General features: G+C 33.0%; 1 protein-coding gene across 1 annotated transcript in view; it reads right to left on the bottom strand.

Annotated features, from left to right (window-relative positions):
- Positions 1–558: 558 nt before the first annotated feature.
- ZNF804B (zinc finger protein 804B) overlaps positions 559–22839 on the bottom strand; it is a 568262-nt gene continuing 545981 nt past the window's right edge. The window contains exons 3-4 of the mRNA XM_003896356.5: positions 11905–12035; positions 559–6040 (exon numbers count right to left, since the gene is read on the bottom strand). Of these exons, the coding sequence (XP_003896405.3) occupies positions 2374–6040; positions 11905–12035 (3798 nt within the window). The 3' untranslated portion in view covers positions 559–2373. The remainder of the gene's footprint in view (positions 6041–11904; positions 12036–22839) is intronic.

The raw sequence follows: 22839 nt of genomic DNA, 5'->3' as shown, positions 1-22839 counted from the left end.
AATTTTTTTTATAATTGAACTATTTTAGGGTTCAATATATATTTTCAATTCTGTTTATTTTTCTTTTTTCCAGAGTGTGTTTATCTTAAGGTAAAATGGAAAATAAAACAATGTTTCAGCCTATAGTTACTGATTTGGAAGGAAGTAAGCTGCATAATTGCATATTTCCTCATGTGATGCCACAAGTTTTCCAATTTCTCACCTTGGAGTACAAATTATCTTTTATTTAAAGGGAGACGGTTGCTTTCCACATAGTCCAAATTAGTTTGCCCAGTGAACACTTCATCACTGTTAATACAAGATGGAATAGTCACTTCCATGCCATCCATTCATATCAATCTGTCTTTGTTAGTCAAAATTAAGTTCTCAGTAGAGGTGCTCAGGTCTAACCTTATGAGAGTTTAAATTGTCACCAAGGCAATTATAAAAATCAATCAGGCGGTCAGTGTCTATAATAGGACTTCTAGTGAGTTCCCATGATTACTCTATCTTGGCTCTGCATCAGCTTCGTAATTTGCTTTAGGAAATAATTATCCACATTACTTAAAAAAAAAAAAAAAAAAAAAAAAAAAAAAAAAAAGCCTGCTAGACCATTTGTCATCCATTTTATAAGAAATATTTCATTTGTCTCACTTCTTTTTGGATTTACTCAATGTTCATCAATGGTCTTTTATAATCATTTTTATGGAATTCCATGCAAGTATAGCTCCTTGCTATTTGATGGTTTTTCTTCATTTCTCCATTCATTTTAAATAAATTAGATTTGTCACTGTTATATACCAGTCAGAACACTCTTTTCACAAGTTTCTGGTGATATCTTGGAAACTGCAGTTTTTCTTTCTGTTAAAACTTCAAATTTACTTTATCTCCTTTTATTATTTTTCTTCCCTCCACCATTTTTTTCTCTTTCTCTCTCACCTGTCTCTCCTGAATCAATGATGTCCTTTCCTACTGTTTACCAGGTATTTAGTATTTAACCTTTCTACTTCATTTTCCTTACCTGTAATGAGGAATGATAATACTGATTTCAAAATACAGTTGTGAAAATTAAAGAAGATAATGCAAACAAGTGGTTAGGGTACCTCTACCTGAATCACAACAGGCCTTAAGTAAATATAGCTATCTTCCTTTTGAAGCCAAGGCTGAAGAAGTAGAGGAGTTTGCATCTTTGTATAGACAGCATTAGATAAATGATTACCTCCATTTCTGTTTAGTTTGATTTTCTCTGAAACTCATGCTTAAGAACATAAAATAATAAACCTAACTGTAGGATTATGCACCAATATAGATGTATGAAATACAAATTTTGGGGGCCGAAAACCATTTTGAATGAATGTTTGAAATTATTTGCAAAATTACATGGATGGTGATTTTATTCCTCATCATTCATGTTTCATAAATATCTAGTACAAGTGAATAAAACACACCAGATATTTAATAAGATATCCTCAATAAACATGTAAAAACACTGACATTTTCAAACCTTTACCTCTATCCTTACACATGTATTGGCTGAACATAGTAAAATTTTTGAGTAGAAGAATAATAAACATTTTAGTTCCTGTAATATTTGACAGATTGACCAATATATTTAAAAGATTATTCTGAGCACAATTTATTTTTGAGTTTGCATCATCAAACACTAATGATAGCTTGTATATGTTTTTTATACAAAAGTTAAACATTCTTAGTTTTAGATTTTGCTGATTCTTACACTTACAAAATTACCTTGACATAGATTTGTGTGAAATGAAGATAGTTTATTTTTCACAGAAACTCAAAAGTATAATCTATAAAGATTGTTTTTCATTAAAGCGTAATTTTCAACCTAAATTAATCAGAAAATGTCTTGTTCTTATTTCCTATGAAAATACAGTAACAGACTACATTAATTTAAAACTTAGTCAATAGTTAACGATAGAAATTACTTTAAATAATTACTTCATTTCACTGACCTTTTATTATCTAACAAATAAGCCAAATCAACACTCATTCATTCGCGCAACAAATACTTAGAACACAGGGCACCACATTTCATCTGATTTTTCTTTTTAATTTTAATGCTCTGCTTGAATGTTTTCTGTTGCATTTTATAACATGTGAGAACCCATCCAAAACAAATCTTTAACCCTTTCCCTCTTCCCTCTACATTTTCATAAAATTATTTAAATTGCCTATTATTTTGGCAAGCTAAAAAATTATTAAAATGCTCTTTGTTTTAATATTAGCAATTCAGTTCATATTTATATATTGGTCACATTTTGAATTGGCAGCAATATTTTAAATCTTACAATAGATAGACTTCTTTAAATATATTATTGTATAGGTAGTGACAACTAAAAAAATTATCCACAAGAGGGGCTTTAACACTTATTAGTTCAAGTGTGTGGACACATTTAAGGCCTCTTTCACTTCATTTAACTGTTGCATCTGGCTAGAGCAAGAATGATGGCAAAAATCTTGACCTTGGAATACTGGTTGGATTAAAGGATTCAAGTGGATGATAGAAGTTGTGGCTGGATTTAAGTGAGGGCCAAACAATGTAGGAATAAATGCTGTAGGGGGCAGGGGCTGAAGTGTTATGTGAGATGGGTGGAAGGGGGTAGCAGCTACTAAATGCAGGGGATGACCTGCTAAGAAAGTGGGGTGTGCAGGTATAATGGTTGGAGTCAGAGTCGAAAATGAAATAGGAGTGAAATGTGCCTGTGAAAGAGGATGTAGATGAGCAATAGGGAGGTGACTGTTATGAGAACTTAAGGAAGCAGAAACAGCAAAATGCTGCAGGAACGTGTGGTGGATGGTAGTGATAGAAGTGTGCTGGTGAACTGGAACTGTCTGTACGGTTGAAGCCGGAGAGAAGGCAGTAGGCCCTGCAGCAGGCAAAACTCGAAGATGCTTTGACAGGAGTTGCTTCTGCATATGCTGCTGGGCTTGTAGCTGTAGGATCTTATATTTATCTATTTCGTCAGGAGAAAATGTTATGGGTTGTTGAATTAAAGGGGGAGAGAGAGATTTATGACACACGTCTAATTCGTCTTTGACTTTGTCAGGCTTCTGCATAGTTCTGTCATAGTAAGAGTTTATATTTCCCTCTACATGATTTATATGCATGCTTGCATCCTGTAAGTCTAGATTTATTTGGTCTTCTTTGGTCTCTGTTGAATCAGTAACACCAGTATATCTATTAGATGGAAAAGCACCAGGGAATTCATTTGGTACTGGGTCACAGCATTGAATAAAAGGTTGGATTTCACTAATTAAAGGTTTTGATTGTTCTTTTGTTGTTGGATTCATTTTTATGTTTAGTGACTGAGACTCTGTTACTAGGTGAATTATACCTTTAGAAAGATGGTTATCACAATCAGTGTCTGCTAAAATTGTAAAATTATTTGTCTGTGAGCTTTTGCTTTTGTCTTTCTCCGTAGTCCTTGGAATTGCACTGTCTTGATCATTTCTGCTCTCACTTGCATACTGTATTTTTTCAGACAAAGGCAATGCTTGTCTGTTACAGCCTGATGGTACAAGTTGAATTGTGCATGGGACTTGCGAAGGAGCCTCTAATTCATTTTTACAACTGTTTGAAGAGACCTCAACATTACTTGATTGTTCTTGACATTTCTTGGCTTGTACTCTTTCTAAAAGGCTTTTTGCCGTCAGAGGGCTCCTCTCTCCTTCTGTAATGTTCGATTCTGTAGTTTCTGAAGGGCCACTGGAACAGTTCTTTAGAAGGCAGCTGATGTTCCCGGAGTTATACTTCATGGGCCTGACTTTTCCCAGATCACAAATGTGAGGGCTGCCCAAAGACTCTTGATTTCTCTTGCCTTTATTCAAGTAATAAATTTTCTCCCTTGAGTAAGAGTCCAATCTATCGTACTGAGTTCCCTGGCAATTAGGTGGTTTTTTACTGCTTCCAGTACAGGAAATCTGTGAGTTAGAATCACAACAGATGATTCTCGTAGATTTTAGCCCTGAAAATTGTTGTTGATTTTTGCCCAGTTTTTGTCTTTCTCTACAGTGACAATATCTACGTTTTGAGTATTTTTCATTTTTAAATGATTCCCACAATTTGCAGTTCCTCTCTTTCTGTGGTTCAGACTGCATTTGACTGCTCTTTGCTATTTCATCAGACAAGTAGAGGCAGTTGTGCTTCAGACATTTCCGTTTGTGCCTTTCAACTGAGTGGTGTTCTCTTTTATAGAAGCAGAGAAAATTACCTCTGCTATTACCATTGAATCTATGACTTGAACAAGTACTTCTCAAGCTAGACATGCTGCTAGGGGATGTGTCCGAAGAGCAAGAATATCTACTCAAAGATGACTTTGGAGAGCATCTCTTGTATCTTCGGTCTCCACATCCAGAAACCTTGTTGGTCATGCTGATGTGGTTACTCTTTAAAATTACACTGAAGTCTTTCCCATGGTCACTGTTACCCCCTACTGTATAACAACTGGACTTGCAGTTCAATTGTCTTTCATCTTCAAATTCCAAATGAGGATTGCAGGGAATCAATATATTCTTTTTAGTCCTAGAGATGTAGGAAGGACAAGATAGGTCCTCATCTGTATCATTTAGAACTACCTTTCTGCTGCCTTGCCAATGGGCCCTTGAAGCTTCCTTAAGTTCGTTCTCACTATTATTCTTTCCAGTATAATCCTTTAGAGATGTATTGAGGTAAAGAGGCACTTCAGGATTTTTCATTTCCAAATCATTTGCACTAAAAGCATATTCACTCTTATTTGGCTCAGAATCACTGTAGTCCAAATTATATTTCCTCTGGAATTTTTCCCAATCCGGATTAGCTATCATCATCTTTGGTTTCAGATATTGATTATCTTCTTGGATCAATTTTTGTTGGTCTTCGATTACACCTGAGACTTGGCTCTCTCTTTTAGTCTTCACTTCCAAGGACTTCTTACACAATTCTGTTTTTAAGTCCTCTGGATTGTGGTCTTCCTTTGTGTTCCGAGAAAGCTTAAAATCAAAATATAGTGGGTTGCAGCCATAAGAGATACAGGGTTCTGTTTTTGTAAAGAGCAGAAGTTCCGTAGGCCATTGAAGAGTGGTGTGGCCATCCTTGCTTTGAACGTGGAGAAAAGGTAGTGGTTTAGATGCCACATTATGGGTACATGCTTCTCTTACAAGTCTTTGAACATTTTTGCTAACTCTTTCTGTTTTATCTAAAGATTTTTCTCTGTTCTCTATTCTGGAATTTGGATTCAGATGCACTGTACTCTTTTGTTCACTTGGCTCTGCTGATGAAAACTCATCCAGGCATTCAAATATCCTGGCATCACTATGGTTGTAAATGTTTGGTGGGCTGAAGGAAGCATTTGCTTGGCATGGGTGATTCACACAGTTTTCTAAAGTGTTCTTCAATGTATTTCTAGTTTCTTTTTCTCTGCTGGAAGGAGTAAAATCTACATCTGAAAGATGAATGTTAGATTTAGAGAATGAAGCATGAATGCCAATTGAATCTTCTAGTGTCTCATCAATAGAGTTGTTATTGTCTTGCAAAATTTTAGAGTTTATGGAGATGGTATTGTGTAAAACACTTTCCAGATGGCTTGGTGAGATGTTTACTTCTTTTTCCTTGGTAAGGTGTGTATCTTTATTTGCAAACCTGCAGCACTTGCATTTATCTGCAATTTGTTTTGTTTTATAAATGGGTGACTTGTTACAATCGTGAGTTTCTTCTGTGTTCTCACTGAAAACTGATGCTGAAGATTCTAATTTTAGGTGCACTTTTTTGGAAAAAGAAAATGATACTCCTGTTCTGTGATTTGCATTGCTGAGATCTGAAGATGTTTGAGGTACCCGATTTCCAAACAAACAACGCCTGTCTGATTGTAATTGGTGTCGATTTGGCACGGTGGACCGCTGTTTATCGGAAATGATTCTGGGGAGATTTTTTCCTTTAAGGAGAAGAGCACTCTTCATGCATGATACCTTTCTGCCATTCTTAACGGGGAAAATTCCTTGCTGGAGTTGCTTTTCTATGGCTACCTTGGGGGCTTTGTATGCTGGTCCATTTCCAGAAACACTGTAAATACAATAAATATTTAAATGATTAAGATACTAGCTTTGGAATCGTATCTACATATGAACATTTCATAGTGTTTCTAAGATGAGTTATTTTACAATTTATGAGCTACATCTTCTAAAATACAACCTTTTGTTGTGCTTATATAGCTTAGCATAAATTTTACAGTGGCTATTTCTAAAATGAATTGTTTACATGTAGTATTTTGCAATTACCAAAAAGCAATAGCAAGTGAATATCTTATGCTAGTGCTTCTAAAGCATTTACATCACAATATATGTCCTACAGAATCTATCAATCTTAGGAATACAGATTTAACATTATTTCACTAATAGTTTTCCGATCAGTGCATTCACATTAAATAAGAAATTAAATAGAATTAAAAGTCACTTTAAAAATATAAAAATATTTTTTAAATTTGCTTTTATGTATTAGTTCTAACATTTTATAATGTTTAGTTCCTTGGTTTTAAAATTCCCTCATATTCACTTACCTTTGAAACACAGTGATAAGTTCTTTCTTTATGACTTGTCAGTAATTTGACTAATTATAATAAATGCATAATAAAATAAGAGATATGTACAATCTATCTAAATGTCTTCAATGATTTTGAAATCTTTTCCTTTGCTTCTTACTCACCAAAATATTTTTTCTACAATTTCTGTATTATATGTTTTATGTTTTGAAGGTCTTAAAAGGTTATTTGTTCTACTGAGCTTCATTAGCAATTCATACAGAAGACTGAAAATACCAACATATATAAGAGATAAAATTCTTTAGATTAAAATTATATGCTCTTTAACAGTCTATCTATATAACCTCTACTATAAAAAGGCTTCACTGGAAAGAAGACAATACAAATCACATCATTTTTCTTATTGTTTGCTTTGAACTGGCATTATTTTCCTTTTTCTTGTTCCATATGCTTGGATGTGTTTGTTTGCTTATTTCTAATTTTGATTTTTATTTTACTTTCCTCTAGTCATTTGTTGCTTGAATATGAAATTCTAAGCCAACTGATATCTCTTCCATATGTTGCTCAAATTCTAATGTAGAGTAGTGCTTTCTGAGTCCTTGTCTAACAAATTCCTGTTGGTTTCTTTTACCCATTCTTTGGCAAATCAGCATAGAATTCAAGAGTCACAAAGTACAAATTTCATGTACTTTGCTTCATTGTCTCTAGATGTATAATATTACAGACATACTGAATTAACCTCGCTTTATTTATCTTTGAGATGAATCTGCTTGTGTGCCTGTATGCTTTTCCCTTTGTATAAAGTGTAAAAATATAAACACATATAATTTATTAGATTTGTTACATAAAGAGTATATATATTAATATGTATATATATGTATGTATAACATTTTAACAGAACATAGTTACAGGTTGATTAATTTGGGTGAATTTTTACTAGTAGTTCTTGGGCACTTTGAATTTAACTTTCTTCAGTTCAGATACATTTTTTTTTCCTCGATTTATCTGATTATTGCTTCCTTTGGAATTTATGTTTTAAAATCATTGGTTCTCCTGAATATATCCTTTAGATATTGATATTTATCTCAGTACTTTACTCTGTCTTCAGTCTTTTTCTATAGTTCAGGCAGAATTTCTTTGATTTAATTTCTATTTTACTGACTCAATTTTTTTACAATACTCAATCTGTTTATAAATTATGACCGTATGGATTTTAACTTGCAAACAATAATTTTAGCTACTATTTAGTTTTTAATGATTTTAGAATGTCATGTCATTTAATGATTTTAATCATGTCATTTAATGATTTTTCATGAAAGTCATTTTAGAATGTCTCCTCTTCATGAATGGTTGTAATTTTAGAATTACAAAGTTCCTTTAAATCTTGTAAAAAACTAAATTTAGAAGTTTTTAAAAGCTGTATTCTCTTCCTTACAGTAACTCTTTCATAATGGAAATTTCTTATTCATCACATTAATCTCCTTTTTTTGAGTCATCTTTTTATGTTCATTAGGCATATTTAATAAAATGAATAGTGAGGAGCATTCTAAGATGGCATATAAGTTACTGAATGTTTCTTTCAAGCACAAAAGGAAATAAGGAGTGTAGAGACTTTATTACAACATTATTGGTCTTTGAAAATGCCTCCAGCCTGCAGATAGAAGGAAGTGATACAGAAACAGCTGCAGCATTCAACTTTGCCTTGGTACCAAAGAGATTATTTCCCATATTTGTAGCCACCATTTGGATTAAGTAGGAACTATACTTCTGGATTAAGTTAGCCTTCTCCAGAAGCTTCAATCAATCTGACATTATCACCTGTATGAAACTCATACAGGTTGAAATTATTCCACAAGTCTAGTGTATGGATACTATTGTTCTTCCTTTCCCAATTCCATTATTATGCAGTGATTTTAGTATTTATTATATCATGTTATATATATTATATATATCCTTTTCTTAATAATAATTTTGCTGATCATCCTGACACTATTTTATTCATTTTCTTGCTTTACGCTAATCTAAATGTTCTTTTCTGTACTGCTATTTTATTTTACCATTTAGCTCTCTAATGTGCAAGCTTCTTCCTTTTACATTCCTTTAAATATTTTAAAATTTCTTTGCTCTTATTGTTTTTGTAATATACTGTTCTCTAGCTTCTTGTCCTTCATTCTAGTTCTCATTTTGCAATTTAAATTGCATTTATAATTATAGATTTTTCACAAGTTTTAACATTTTGTCCTTATTGTTAATCTTTGATACTTCTTACTTTTATTCTTTAAACTTTTTATCTTGTTGCTTTATAAACTTTAATTTGCTTTTTCTTAAATCAAAGTTATTCTTATTATTTTGGAAAACCCTGTTTTTATCTTTGTGGGGTTTTAAATTCTACTATTTTAATACAAGTCTATGTATTATAACATTATTATAGCTTTAACTTTTTCTAGGTTTATTCAGATATAACTAGAAAATAAAAATTATATATATTCAAGGTACACAATGTGATCATTTGATGTATGCATACAAATTAATTTATACATCTATCATACACGTAGTTACCATTTTGTGTGAGATAAGGACACCAGATTCACTCTCTTGGCAAATTTCAAGTAAACAATATAATATTATTAGCGAAGGTAATCATGCTCTACATTAGATCCTCAAAACTTTTCATCTTACATCTGAAAGTTTATAAACTTTGAACAATACCTTCAAATTTCTCCCACCAGCCAGCCCCTGGAAACCACATTTGCATTCTCAATGAAGCTTCAATTTTTATAGTTTTCTCCACATTTAATGTTTCCCTCACTTCTTTGGAACTTTCTTTAGTTTTTAAAATATTTTCTTACTTATATTAAAATAATGGTTAATAAAATGTCTGTGGAGTTTGGCTTTTAATTCTTATTGATTGATTATCCATTCAAATTGTTCTCCAAAAATTCTAATACTCTGCAGCTTAACAAATGCAAAATTTTATTCTCTCCTGTTCAAAAAGCATCCTTTCCAAACAGAAAAACATATCAAAACAACATGATTTTTTAAAATGGTGTCATTTTTTAATGTTCCATTTTCCAGCTCTTATATGAAAAACTTCATAAATATAAGAGCTAGATAATGTGGAACATTAAGAAATGACACCATTTAAAGAATTCACAGTCTCAGAATCAATGGCCCTAAAATTTTTAAATTTTGGAAAAATTTTAATATTAAGATGTACTTAAACTTATATATATAAGAAGTTCACATACAGAGAGTGACTATCCCCTCATCCCCATATAATAACTGATATTGCTGAGGAAATAGGTTGGCTGGAACTAGTTAAGAGACGGTCAAATTTGACGACCCTTTATAAGATCTATTACTATTCTTTTGGCCATCATTTTACGCACTACCAGTAAATTCACCTCTCTTCTCCCAAAGGGTCACGGAAGAATTTTGTTACCTGGATCATACTATTCAGAAGCCCTCATTATGAGGAAAAAGGACAAAGAAAGATTGTCTGGGAGAAGAGTAATGCCAATGATTTTTTCTTTTTCTTTTATTTTTAACTTTCACTTGTCAATTCACCTACCAAAATAAAGTATTTGTTAAGTGACTTTCCTTCAACCATGAGGCTATTTAAGCAGAGAGAGCAATTGGCTAGGTGGCAGGTGATGGGTAGTAGAAGATAAAAAAATATTTTCCTAGTTTCATCCTCTATATCTAGAAAGCTGAACCCAGAGAGCTTGCCTATTTTATCAAATCACCAAAAGGAGTGGTTAGCTTTGTGATTGTTTAGTGAATAAGGCTTACAGAGGGACAGCTGAAACTTAATAGAGTGGACCTTTTTATTTGGAAGAAACTTAATGGGTAGCTCTGGCAAACTTAGAACTTCTAAACAAACCATCATCATCATCACCATCATTATCATCATCACCATCACCATTACCACTGCCATCAGCAAGCCACCTCTGATTTTTTGTTATTTACGCCAGAGGAAAATATAGAATGGGTAAGTAGAAATGTAGAAGTGTGACAACTTTCATAATAACAAACAACCAAAATTATATTTATTAAGACTATTTAGATTTGCTGTTGTGGCCTTAAGGGACCTATCTAAAGATGTCTATCTATGGTCGAACTTGTACCATTTGTTACGATCTGATTTACTGTGTCTCATCATTAATCACTCCAGGAATTGACTCTTTCCCTAGATTGTTTCCTGCTTGCTGCCCTAACAACAATAGAACATTTCCTTCTAAGTCCTATTTTGGCAGGGACTGTCTGAGTTCTGAATGACAATATGTTTGAACAACATATTGTAAGTCCCTCATTGTGTTGACTGTAGAAAGCTCAGTAGCAAATGTATATGTTGCTTCTAGCGTTGTATAAGACCCCAGACCATGCATTTTTGTATTAACATTACTTCTGACTACGTGTTGTATCTTTATTTTGTCTTCATACTAAATTTCTCATTTATTTTTAATATGATTTTTATGTATTTTCATAAATTAATTAGATTATTTTAAGAGTTACAAATACATAAATACATGCAAGTTGAATATTAATTGTATTTTTACTCATAATTGGTCCTACAAAAATAAGTGTTTCCTTAAAATTACCTTTTAAGTCTAATATTTTGTGGTAACTAATTGAGCTACTCACTCCTGTTTATTACATATTATTTCCATTTAAGCAACAGGGGTTTAAATTCTGGCACAGAGGCATAAATTTCACAATTCACTAGGTTGCTGTCAAACACATTAATTAGCTACATTAGTGTTTTACATTATGATTCATATGCACACAAATCACAATCTGCAAATTTAATTGCATTCCAGGTAACAACTTTGAAACATCCAGTGGTTCCAAGCTTTTGTAAAACTGCTATTTTTCAGCTACAAAAATGTTGTTATATTATAATTATCAATTTAAATGGCACTGTGTGGTAAACTTAACTGCATTAATTACATCTTGTTTGTCAGCCAGACAATGATCGTGTTATTTATACTCCACTCAGGTATGTACAGGGAAATGCTCAGAAGACGTATTTTCCACCCCCTAAGATGTATTGTTAATTATGGTTTTTAAAAGTATTATTATAAAATTTAGAACATATATTAAGAAGTGATATTAATCCATTTATTCAACTGGATAGAATAAATGCTAATGTATTTGAATCATTCTGGGATCATTTCATTATAGGGTACATTAAATTAACAATATTAGGAAAGAAAAATATCAAAGGCCAAAAGTAATTAATTTATGTATGTTTAACTATATTTGCCCTTCAGACATATCTGTTAGTTAGTTATTATTTGTTTACATTGTTACAGTAGATTTGCCTTTAAAATTTCCCAATAGGTTTTGAAGAGAGTTTTGAACCATTCCAGACACCTTTAATTCTTACCATTCAGATTGCTGCCTTAACTCAGCCAGCTGATGGAGTCGTTTAAGTGCTTTTTCTTGTTTCTTCTCATCTTTCCATGACTTAGAAGCTACATTCCGAGCAAATTCCCTTTGCTTTAATTCTTTCAGTCTCTGTGGAAAAAGAAGAAAAACCAAAAAGGTACTATAAATAAATAATATATTCTTTTCCATCCACAAGGCTCCGTATTATTCTTTATCCTAAGTGCAGAGGTGACTTTCTGGACAGAAAGAGTAAAAGTATCTCCTCCATTGTTGCTATTCTCTGCTCCAAGACACATTTAGCAGATAAATGTAGTTGTCAACCAGGTTATTTTTCCAAGTTTGTCACAGTCACTGCAAAAATGTGCTGCAAAGCTGGGCCCCAGGCCTTGCCGGTATCACTCTGGCTATGCAACTATAATAATCTGTGTGCCTATAAAAACACAAATGGGAAAAAGATGCAATATATGAATGAGTATGAAGGGAGGCAGGTTATGAGATGCATGTTCCTCCACCCACCTGCCCCTCACTTGTAAAACTGATTCTATTAAATACACTGGGTGGGATGAGCTTGTTTCAGGAAAGAGCATCTGTTACTGTGAAAGATTTAGTTCAAAGCTCCAAATGTGATTTTGAATTCTATTTTTTTGGATGGAGATATTTATCAAATACATATTTCTATATTGTATCCAGGAAGACAGAAAAAAAAATGAGTCAGGGATTTAAACTCAGAATAGAGGCATGGCCCTGCTTGACTTAAATTCACCCACCACTTATTTTAATTAATATTTTCTCTAAAACAATTGACTTACATGCAAGTAAGACCTCTTCTTTAGAATCCGCCACTAAGCACAGCTAATGATATTGAATGAACTGAGAAACAGCCAAAATCAAATGAACCTCTTGAAGTTTAGGGCTTAATCCTGAATTGGAAGTGTATTTAAAGATTATCCTCTTAACTCATACAAAGTGATTTTAAACAGTCTAAAATATGTATCTGTTGAAATTATTTTCATTTCCCATATTAAGTATAAGAAATGTTTCCCAAGTATGGAGAAAACTACATAGTTATCCTGTGAGGTAATAATACTGTAGCTGACTGTTACTCAGAGCAAATGCCAAAACCTTTCATTAGCTTCATTCTTTAAAGGAAACATGCTCATGGTAGACAGTGGTCAGATAACTACATCTAAGCTAAGGATTTGAAGAAGACAGATCAGTCTTTCAAAGAGAGAATATTCTGAGCACAAAGAACAAGAACCTCACAGAATTAGAAATAGCTACAGGGAGAATAGTGGACTCAACCTGAATTCAATTTTTGACAAATACTTCAAATCCTTCTAAAAATAGAAAATTTCAAGAAATATAATTATGCTCTATATGTTATCAGAAAAAAAAGATCAATAGTTCTCTGGAAATTATAAAGAACAGATGATCTGAGCATTAAAGAATGGATACCATTGGTCAGAAGACAGGAAGAAAGGTTTATGAAATCCTTATTGCTACATACCCTGCTACTCACTTCCTCAGACCCTATGTACTTGGAAGCCTAGTTCTTAGAGTGAGGCCGTGTCTTACAAGCAAAGACCTTTTGGAAATTGTCCTACATGATTTAAGAACACACATAAACTATAGTTCAACTGTGTCAGAGACAGAAAATTGCTATTGGAAAAGAAAAAAGAGAGGGTTTTTTAATACTCTGTTAGTACTGAATATAAATACTCCATATTATATTTATTTAATATTAGGTATTACCAGCACATAAAACTTGTATAATGCAGAGGAGGAAATTGATTCATCTACTCACAGCAATTGACACTTGACTCATTTTTGGAATCATGTTTGAAAATTTGGGGTACCTCTGTTTCTGTTATTAGCCTTCTAGATTCCAGAACTATACTTTTATTTTTGAGTTATAGAAATGATTGAGAATTCTGTACTGTTTATCTAACAACAAATATTGTTAATTGCTACTATGTTAATCCTTATTCTTACTATGAAATGTAAAAATATACAAATCAACAAATCAATTTTTTTCCCTTCAAGGAAGACAGACAAGTGGTTACACTTCTATAAGATAGAGTAGAGTTTCTTAATAAGGGTGCATACAATGTGCTTTGGAAATATACAGGAATAGTAAAAGATTAATTGTGTTTAGGAAGTTTGCAAAGTTAAAATGTTTTTAAGGAGCACAGAAAACTGGAAGAAGAGATTTTGTTTAAAGACATCTAGCCACAAATTTGGTTTAGTCAGTTCTGAGTGCTCAAGTTTAAGCAGAGAAAAAACCCCAGATATCTGCCTTAAGTTTTCAGTGTACTGAATAATGCATCTGTGTGAGGAAACTGTTCCAGTTTAGGGGAAAAAAAGTCATCTGAAAGAATGTAAGAACAACAGTGTCTAGCATTCATATAAGGCCAGGAATAGTGGTTGTTTTCACTAACAAAACTGGAAAAAATAATAGGATATTGAATAGATAATTCAGAAAAGTCATGCTTCAGTAGAGAATAATTAGTCATAGATTGAGTACTACTTTGGAGTTGCTTAAAAAAATCATAAAAGCAAGAAATAAAAGTATAAAACTGACTCCAAGTAACTTAACTGAATCATAGTACTAAACACTAGGATATGTATTGCAATACAAAAAAAAATGAGGAAAAATGAATATCTTGTATCCAATCAAATATTATCAGGATGTAACAGCAGTTGAAACTGGTCTGTAAGTTAAAGAAAAATATACTATAAACTCTACAGCAGCCATTAAAATGATAAAGTGTTCTAGCTAGGAGGACAACAAAGGAGATAAAAGAACATCATTAAATGTACTCAGTGCAAGAAAATGCAAAAAAAAAAAAAAAAAAAAAAAAGAAAAAGTAAGGTATACTGGACAATTATAAAATAAATAGCAAGGTAATAAATCAAATCTAAACATAATAATAATATTAAATGTAAATGGTCTAAACACCAAAATTAAAAGAGAGTATTCTTTGGATAAAAATGTGAGTTCATCTCTGTTGACCACACAAACAAGCTTTTTTAAAAATGAGGACAAAAGAGTTAAAAGAAAAGAATGTAAGAACATATATTATGTCAACACGAGTCAAAAGAAAGCTAGGAGGGCCATATCACTGTAAAACAGATTAGATCTCAGAGCAAAGATATTTTACTAGGAATAAGGAAGGTTTCTTCATAATGATAACGGAGCATTAAAATACACAAAGCAAAAATGGATACCTACCGCATGGAGGAAATAAACGGACAATTATTAAAGAATGTTTCAATGTCTTGCTATTAAACATCAACAAAATACTAATTTCAAATCCAATACTTATGGAAAATGTTACACCAAAGTGATTGTATCTCTTACAAAAGACCCTTCCAAAAGTGTATTTGTCTGATGAAAAGAGGACTATCAATCACTGGACAGATGGGGAGGATTTCTAAGAATCCAGAGGCCAAAATTTGCCAGCCTCATGTTTTGGCTTAGCCCAAATTTCTATTTTCCTCCCCTTGTTCTGACAAGAACTCATTTATTTCAGCCATGGCACATACAATGATTGTCAGTAACTTTCCTCCATTTAAAGAGAACATAATCCATTTGGGAAGAAAAATGTTCTTTGAGGGTGTGTAATTAATCAGCTCTTATTGAGAAGAGACAGCACATGGCATACATATTTCAGAAAAAAAAATGCTACTTTACACGTTTACAAATAATAATGGGAAAACAAATACGGTATTGTGCAAAGTAGGTGGTAAAGAGTGAATCCGCTTTATTACCGTATAGTCTACATAATAAAGAGGTAGCATAGGTAAGATTACAAGAATACCTTGCATTCTTATCCTTTAATGATAAAGGTAGATGGCCATAAAGTAAAGAAAACTAAGCAACACAATTATGATACAAGTGTGTTGTATTATTAAATACATTTTTGCATCTATTTAAAAGGATCACATTATTAATTTCTCTTTATGTAGTGAATAACTTCTATTTGTTTTATTGTGTTAAACTTCACATTCATAGGATGAATATTGCTTGTTTTTTATATTAACATTTTGAAATATTGATGGATTTGATTTGCTAACATTCATTATGAACTTTGCGTCTATGTTCATGTGTGATATTGGCCTGTATTATCTTTCAAAGTCCTTGTGTCATTCCAGTGTGGTTTTAGTCAATTCAGATTGCTCTAACAAATACCATAGACTGGGTGGCTTAGCTAACAAACATTGAATTCTAACAGTTCTGAAAGCTGGGAAGTTCAAGATCAAGGTGCCTGCAGACAGATCCAGTGTCTAGTTATGAAATTCTTCCTGGTTTGTAGATAGCCATCTTCTTGTTATATCCTCACATGGCCTAGGCCAGAGAGAAGAGGCAAGCTCTCTTGTCTTATTTGTAAGGGCACTGATCCCACTCATGAAGGCTGCACCCTCATGTCCAGTCACCTCCCAAAGAGTCTACTTACTTACTAATGCTATTATATTGGGGGTTGAGGGAACATAAACTTAAGTCTATAAGTACCATGGTAACAATGGCCTCATAAAATGAGTTGGAGAATGTTTTATCCTCTATTTTCTAAAAGACTGTGCATAAAATTAATATTACATATTCCTTAAATACTAGAGTCACCACTGAAGCCATGTTTTCCTGGAGTATTTTTTTCTGGTTGTTGTTGGAACTTGTTAAATCATGAATTCAGTTTATGCAAGATATATAAGACAAAACAGAATTTTTATTCTTTCTTAGTGAGTTTTGGTAATTTGTTTCTTTCAAGATTGTTTTACATTTTATTTAAATTAGCTTTTTTATTGTCAAAACACTGTTCCAAATATTTTCTTTTTATTCTTTTGATATTTGAAGCATCTAATGCAATGTTACCTCATTTAAACCTGATATTGGCAATTTGTGTATTCTATATTATTCACCAGTCTTCCTAGTCATTATTGATTTTATTAATATTTTAAAGGAACCAGATATTATTTAGTAGTATGCTTTCAATAACATGTAAATATTCATACATTTTCTAGATATCTTATTGTTACCAATTTCTAATTTAATACTATTTTGGTCAGAGAATATATTCTGCATGATGTCAGGTCTTAGACAGTTACATAAATGTTTTTAAGATAGTTGTAGAAATGTTTATAATGACTCAGCCTATGGTCTATCTTGGCAAATATACCATGTGCACTTGAAAGCAGAAAATATTTATTCTATTTGCTGTATTTCAAATTCTATAAATATCATTATGTCAAGTGGTTAACCGTTTTGTTTAAATCATGTATTACCTTATGGAAATTTTTGCCTACTTGTTTTATCAATTACTAGTGAAAAATAAAATTCTGCACTTATATTTTGTGATTGGTCCATAGTTCCCTTTGTTTCTGTCAGTCTTTACTATGTGTTTTTGGGAACTTTCTTGTCAGATGCATACATATTCAAGGATTTAGAATTGCTATATCTTGTTATTCAGTTAACTTTTTATAACTATGAAATATCCAACTTGTCATTTCAAAATACTCTTTCCTTTGAAATTCACTTTGTCTAATATTATTACTGTCGTATCTCTTTTCTTAGCATTGACATGGTATATCATTTTTTATTCATTTAATTTAAAATAGATTGTGTCTTTAAAGTGTATTTATTTTAAAAGCCATTTATTTGGATCTTGTGTTTTTATTCATTCAGGACTTTTTTCCTTTTAATTGAGCCATTTACTTTATTTACAGTTAATGTAATAATTTCAATATTTGTATTTGTGTATACCATCTGTATACTTAAAATACCATCTGTATACTTGGTGAATCAGCTCTTTTCTCTCTTTTCTATATGCTTTTGAGTGGATCAAACATTTGTAGAATTATATTTTATTTTTTCTATTGATTAGTTATGTCTACCTATGTTACTTTCATAGTTGCACTAGACATTAAAATATGCATCATAAAATTATTACAGTTTATGTTAAAATTCTATAATGTGATCCACTTAAAATGATATTAATGTATATTTTCAACTAATACTCTTCAATATGTCATGTTTTGGTGTCATATACTTCATTTCAGTATAATGGTAAACTATTTCTTATTATTTTACTTGATGCATTCAAAAATCATATGTTAATAATACTTTTAAAGGAACCTTTATATTTCCTAACATATTTACTCTGTCTTGTTTTATTTATATATTTCTGTATGACTTCTTCATCTTACCTACTTTTAAGGAAACATATTTTTTGGGTATGTATTTCTAGTTTCTTTTTTAATTGAAGTACTTTAAAAAGATCATTTAGTTGCATGCTTTTTCTGAAATGTCTGCTATCTTCTTATTATTGCTCTCTTGTATGTAAAGTTTCTTTTTTATCCCCTTGGTTGGATTAAATATTTTCTCTTTATTTTTCATAAGTTAACTATGATGCACCTTGGCATGTTTTTCATTGTATCTGTCCTTTTAGGGATACTCTGAGCTTCTGGAATCTGTAGTTTTGTATCTTTTATTAATTTTGGCAAATCCTCAAATAGTATCTTTTCAGTTTTTTTTCTACCTCATGCTCTCTTATCCTCCTTGCACTCCAATAGTGTATATGCTAAATGAGTTTATATTGTGCTAAATATCACAAATGCTCCATTACAGTTTTTTTGCCACTGATTTTTTTTTGTGCGTTTTTATTTAGTTAAGTTATAAGCATGGATTCAAGTTCATTGATTATTTCCTCTTCTATATCCAATCAGCAATAAGACTATCAGAAATTTTTTTTATCTTTGATACCATGTTTTTAGGTTCTAGCATTTTTTATTCTTTTTTATAGTACTACTTTAAAACTTTTTCATTTTTAACATATATCATTACTTTTTCCACTAAATCCTTTAACATATTATTATTTGTTAAAGTTTCTGATAATTCCAACATCTAGGCCATTGGTTTTTACTTATTCATTCATTTATTTATACTTTAAGTTCTGGGGTACATGTGCAGAATGTGTAGTTTTGTTACACAGATATACACATGCTATGGTAGTTTGCTGCACGCATCAACCCATCACCTACATTAGGTATTTCCCTAATGCTGTCCCCGCCCCTAGACCCCAACCCCATTTCTGAATCTAGTTGTATTGAATATTATACCTCTTGATGATGAGTAATATTTTCTTGACTTATATGTGCCAAATAATTTTTAATCAAATACTGAACATCGTTTGTAGATGAACAGTATAGATTAATGCATAAAATATTTATACCCAGAAACAGACATGCTTCTTTTTCTGTGAGCCCTCAAGTACAAGTCTTGGGCAAACCCAATCTCTAGTTGAGCTGCATTTGGTCTTTGTTGCTTTATTTAAATTCAGTCTCCACAGCCTTCAAGTACCTTATTTGCATATAGACACTATCTTATCATTAGTCCTGTACCCTAATACTTCAGCTGGCCCCGTGTGCCTGCACCACAGAAGGACTTTCTATCAGTATTCTTCTTCTATCTCAGAAGTACATTGTTATTGCGTAGTACTTGCTAAAAGGCCTAGAGTGTGTGTTTGTGAGAAGTTTTGTTTCAATGCGTATGTTTTCACGCTTAAACAGGCTCTGTGCACCTGTGACGTGGGCACAGGAGTAGAGCTCTATCTTTCTCAGTGCTCTTGTCTACCAGTGGCAGACAGCTGCCTCTTGCTACTCTGTGAAGTTCCCTGTGTGGGAGGGGTTTTCAGTTGCCCATAGGTTTTTGGATGAGGGATTTTGAGTTTTTGGTTTTACAATGCCAATATTAATCATAAAACATTTATTATTGATGGTGAATAGTGTGAATATAACAGTATTTATGGTAAAGGAGAAGTTGTGTAACCCAAAATTCCCTTAATTTTTTACATTAATTAATTAATTATATATTTTTGAGATGGAGTCTTGCTCTGTCACCCAGGCTGGAATGCAGTGGCACCATCTCAGCTCACTGAAACCTCTGCCTCCGGGTTCAAGCAATTCTCCTGCCTCAGTCTCCCAGGTAGCTGGGATTACAGGTGCTCGCCACCATACCCGGTTAATTTTTGTATTTTCAGTAGACACAGGGTTTCACCATGTCGGCTACGCTGGTCTCAAACTCCTGACCTCAGGTGATCTGCTCACCTTGACCTCTCCAAGTGCTGGGATTATAGGTGTGAGCCATCGCGCTTGGTCAAAATTGCCTTTATATTGACAAAAATGCCTTGTTTGACTTGTAATCATAAATACTATTCCATTAAAAAGGTACATCTTTTCTCCTTTTTGTCTTTTTGCTTGCGTGATCACTATTAGAAGTTAAAATGAGATAGCTCTTACATCATCAAAGGAAAAAAGCAAAAGAGAGAAAATCAACATGCCACAGTCCAGACAATTCCACATAGCACTGTTGCCCCAAGATTGTTTGCCTCCTCCTCTTTCCTTCCTATTAGCTCCCGCCACCCAAACTCCAAATTTGTTAGAATGTAGGTTCACCAAATGACGGAGCTTAGTTACAAGAGAAATAATTTATAATCAGTAGAAGTTAAGTTAAAAATACAAAACTGTGGAGAGAGCTGTCCTTCTCTTTTAATCACCATAAATGAGGTTTACTACTATTGAAGAGTGTTCTTTGACTACTGATCCCTGATCTAGGTCTTGGCTTTTTACATTGTTTCTGATTAAGATGTGATATAATTCTGTTGAATCTGCTACATAATACTTTTTGATGCTCTTCTCTTCAAATAGGTTATTTTCTTATTAGGAAAAACAATTTGTTGCATCCCTTGAATTAATGTTGCAGAAGTTGTGCATGCTCTAAAAGTTCATTTTATCTTTCCTTCACAATCTTGCTCTGGCTATACTGGTTGGCCACAGCAGAGCAGCTGAGAGTTTCATGGGTGTCCTGGTGATAATACGGGAGAATTGTGGCATATGGATCAGTACAGACTGGATGATACTTATGTACTTGAACTTTCCTGCCACCTCTTTAGCAGCTTTCTAATTATGTTGAGTGGTGACCTTGCAGAACTCTAAGTTCCCTTCCTCTAGTCTAACCAGCTGCTCTTTTCAAAATGCATCTTATTTCTTTATCGCTCCATCTGTCTTTTCCAGCTTCTTAGCCAGGTGCTTTGTCTTAGAATGTTCCTCCTTACTTGATATCCTCTCTCATAGAATAACTCTAGTTAACTGCTCATTGGGAGTCACCCTCATTTAGTCCAGTTCTTTGCTTCACATTTAGTCACATTGGGTGCAGGCTCATGTACATTTATACCCCAGAGGAAATCACTCTCAACTTTTCTGCTCTTTTCCCAGAAGCATACACTTCTTCCTAGTCATTGCAGACTTTACACCATGAGCATGTTTTCCACCCCTCCACTTAGTAACAGATGACTTCTGCCTCACGGTCAATGTATAATCCAGATTATAGGCAGGAGATAACCTTTGTCTTCTTCTCTGTACAAGTTCTGGAATGTAAATAGAATTCTTGTCCCTCCCATAGTGGCTAATGACCTCCTACCTCACTCTCAGGCAGAATCTAAATCACAAGAAGACTTCTTTTGGCTTTTTTGTTTCAGCCTTAGTCTTAGTCTCTGTGTACCTGTGCCCTGGAATTGGGCTTTCTCAATAGTCCTGACCTCTCTCCATTGTAGGTAAAATTTCTCTGTACTTGCTGCCAAGCTAAAAGTAAAGGGAGTGTTTGCTGGCCCCTCTTTAAGTGACAAAAGATCTTTGCCTTTAAAGTCATGCAGAATCCAGAATATGGGAGGGTTTTCCTTGTTTTTCCTGTTTCAAACTTAGGCAAACTTCTCCTGTTAGCAGTACAAAGGGTCTTTTTCATGCCTCTGTGCTTCTCAGAATTTTCATGAGCTCTCTTTTAAGTAAAGACCACATAAAAGAGTGGGTTGTGTGGATGAATGCAGACTTGCTTGTGGAAGGATTTCTTCTCCACTAGTCCATGATGGGCCGTTCATTTCATTAGCTTACATTGCAACCTCAGCTTTCTGATGGTCTTTATAAAATTTAGGTTTTGTAGAACACCTAGTGTGTTCTTGTTGTGATGGGAGGTGATCTTTTGTTGTGATTTTCCATAACCTAAGTGGAAGACTCAGCTTACATATCTTAATTTTCCTTCCTTTTCCTGTGCTTGTGGCTTTTCCCTTCATTTTTGCAATCTCCCAAAAAAGTGTGTACTGGCTTGTGGTCCAAGGGTTGGGGACCCCAGGTATATATTATGATAAAAGGAACCCTTTTACATTGGTCCACAAAATTTATAGGTTGACATTTTCTGATTAGATTCTGTCAACACTGTGACTTAAATGCCAGGATGATGAAGGTTAGAGATAGCAGTACATTTAGGTAAATTGAAAAGAGGAAAATTCTACTAGAATTTTATTAGAGTTTAAGTATGCTGCCTCATAATGTTAGGAAGAAGACAGTTTCATTTTTATATTTCCCTTCAACATGTTAATCTTGCTAACCCACATCCAGAACCACCTTTGTTACACAGAGATCCACTGATTAAGAACATCTTAATGGGCATGAAGACCAACAGAATTAATATTAAGTCACATGCTTAGTTTTGTTTGGAAAATATTTTGATATTTTTTGGTGATACCTACACACACACACACACACACACATACAAACACACAAACACACACACACAATTGTACAGAGGTATTTCTTATTTTCTGGTTCCACATAATTTCTACAATGCAGATAATAAATACAAGTTAGCCAGTTCTACTAGGAAGTTTAGTGTTTTCACAAGACAAAGAAATTATCATTATATAGCACATATTTTTACCAGTGATGATCAGGGCCCAGTTAATTTCCCAAATTGATAAAATTCTGCTATTACAGGATCAATTGGTAAGTCTTCTGACTTTAGATAACTTGACATGATCAGCTGTGTGTGTGTGTGTTTGTGTGTGTGTGTATTTAGAGCTATGTGTCTATTCAGATACTTTTTTAGCAG

The sequence above is a fragment of the Papio anubis genome, chromosome 4, assembly GCF_008728515.1.
Source record: "Papio anubis isolate 15944 chromosome 4, Panubis1.0, whole genome shotgun sequence".
NCBI lineage: Eukaryota > Metazoa > Chordata > Mammalia > Primates > Cercopithecidae > Papio > Papio anubis.
Note: the sequence above shows the minus strand (reverse complement) of the source record. Positions and strands in the feature narration are given on the sequence as shown.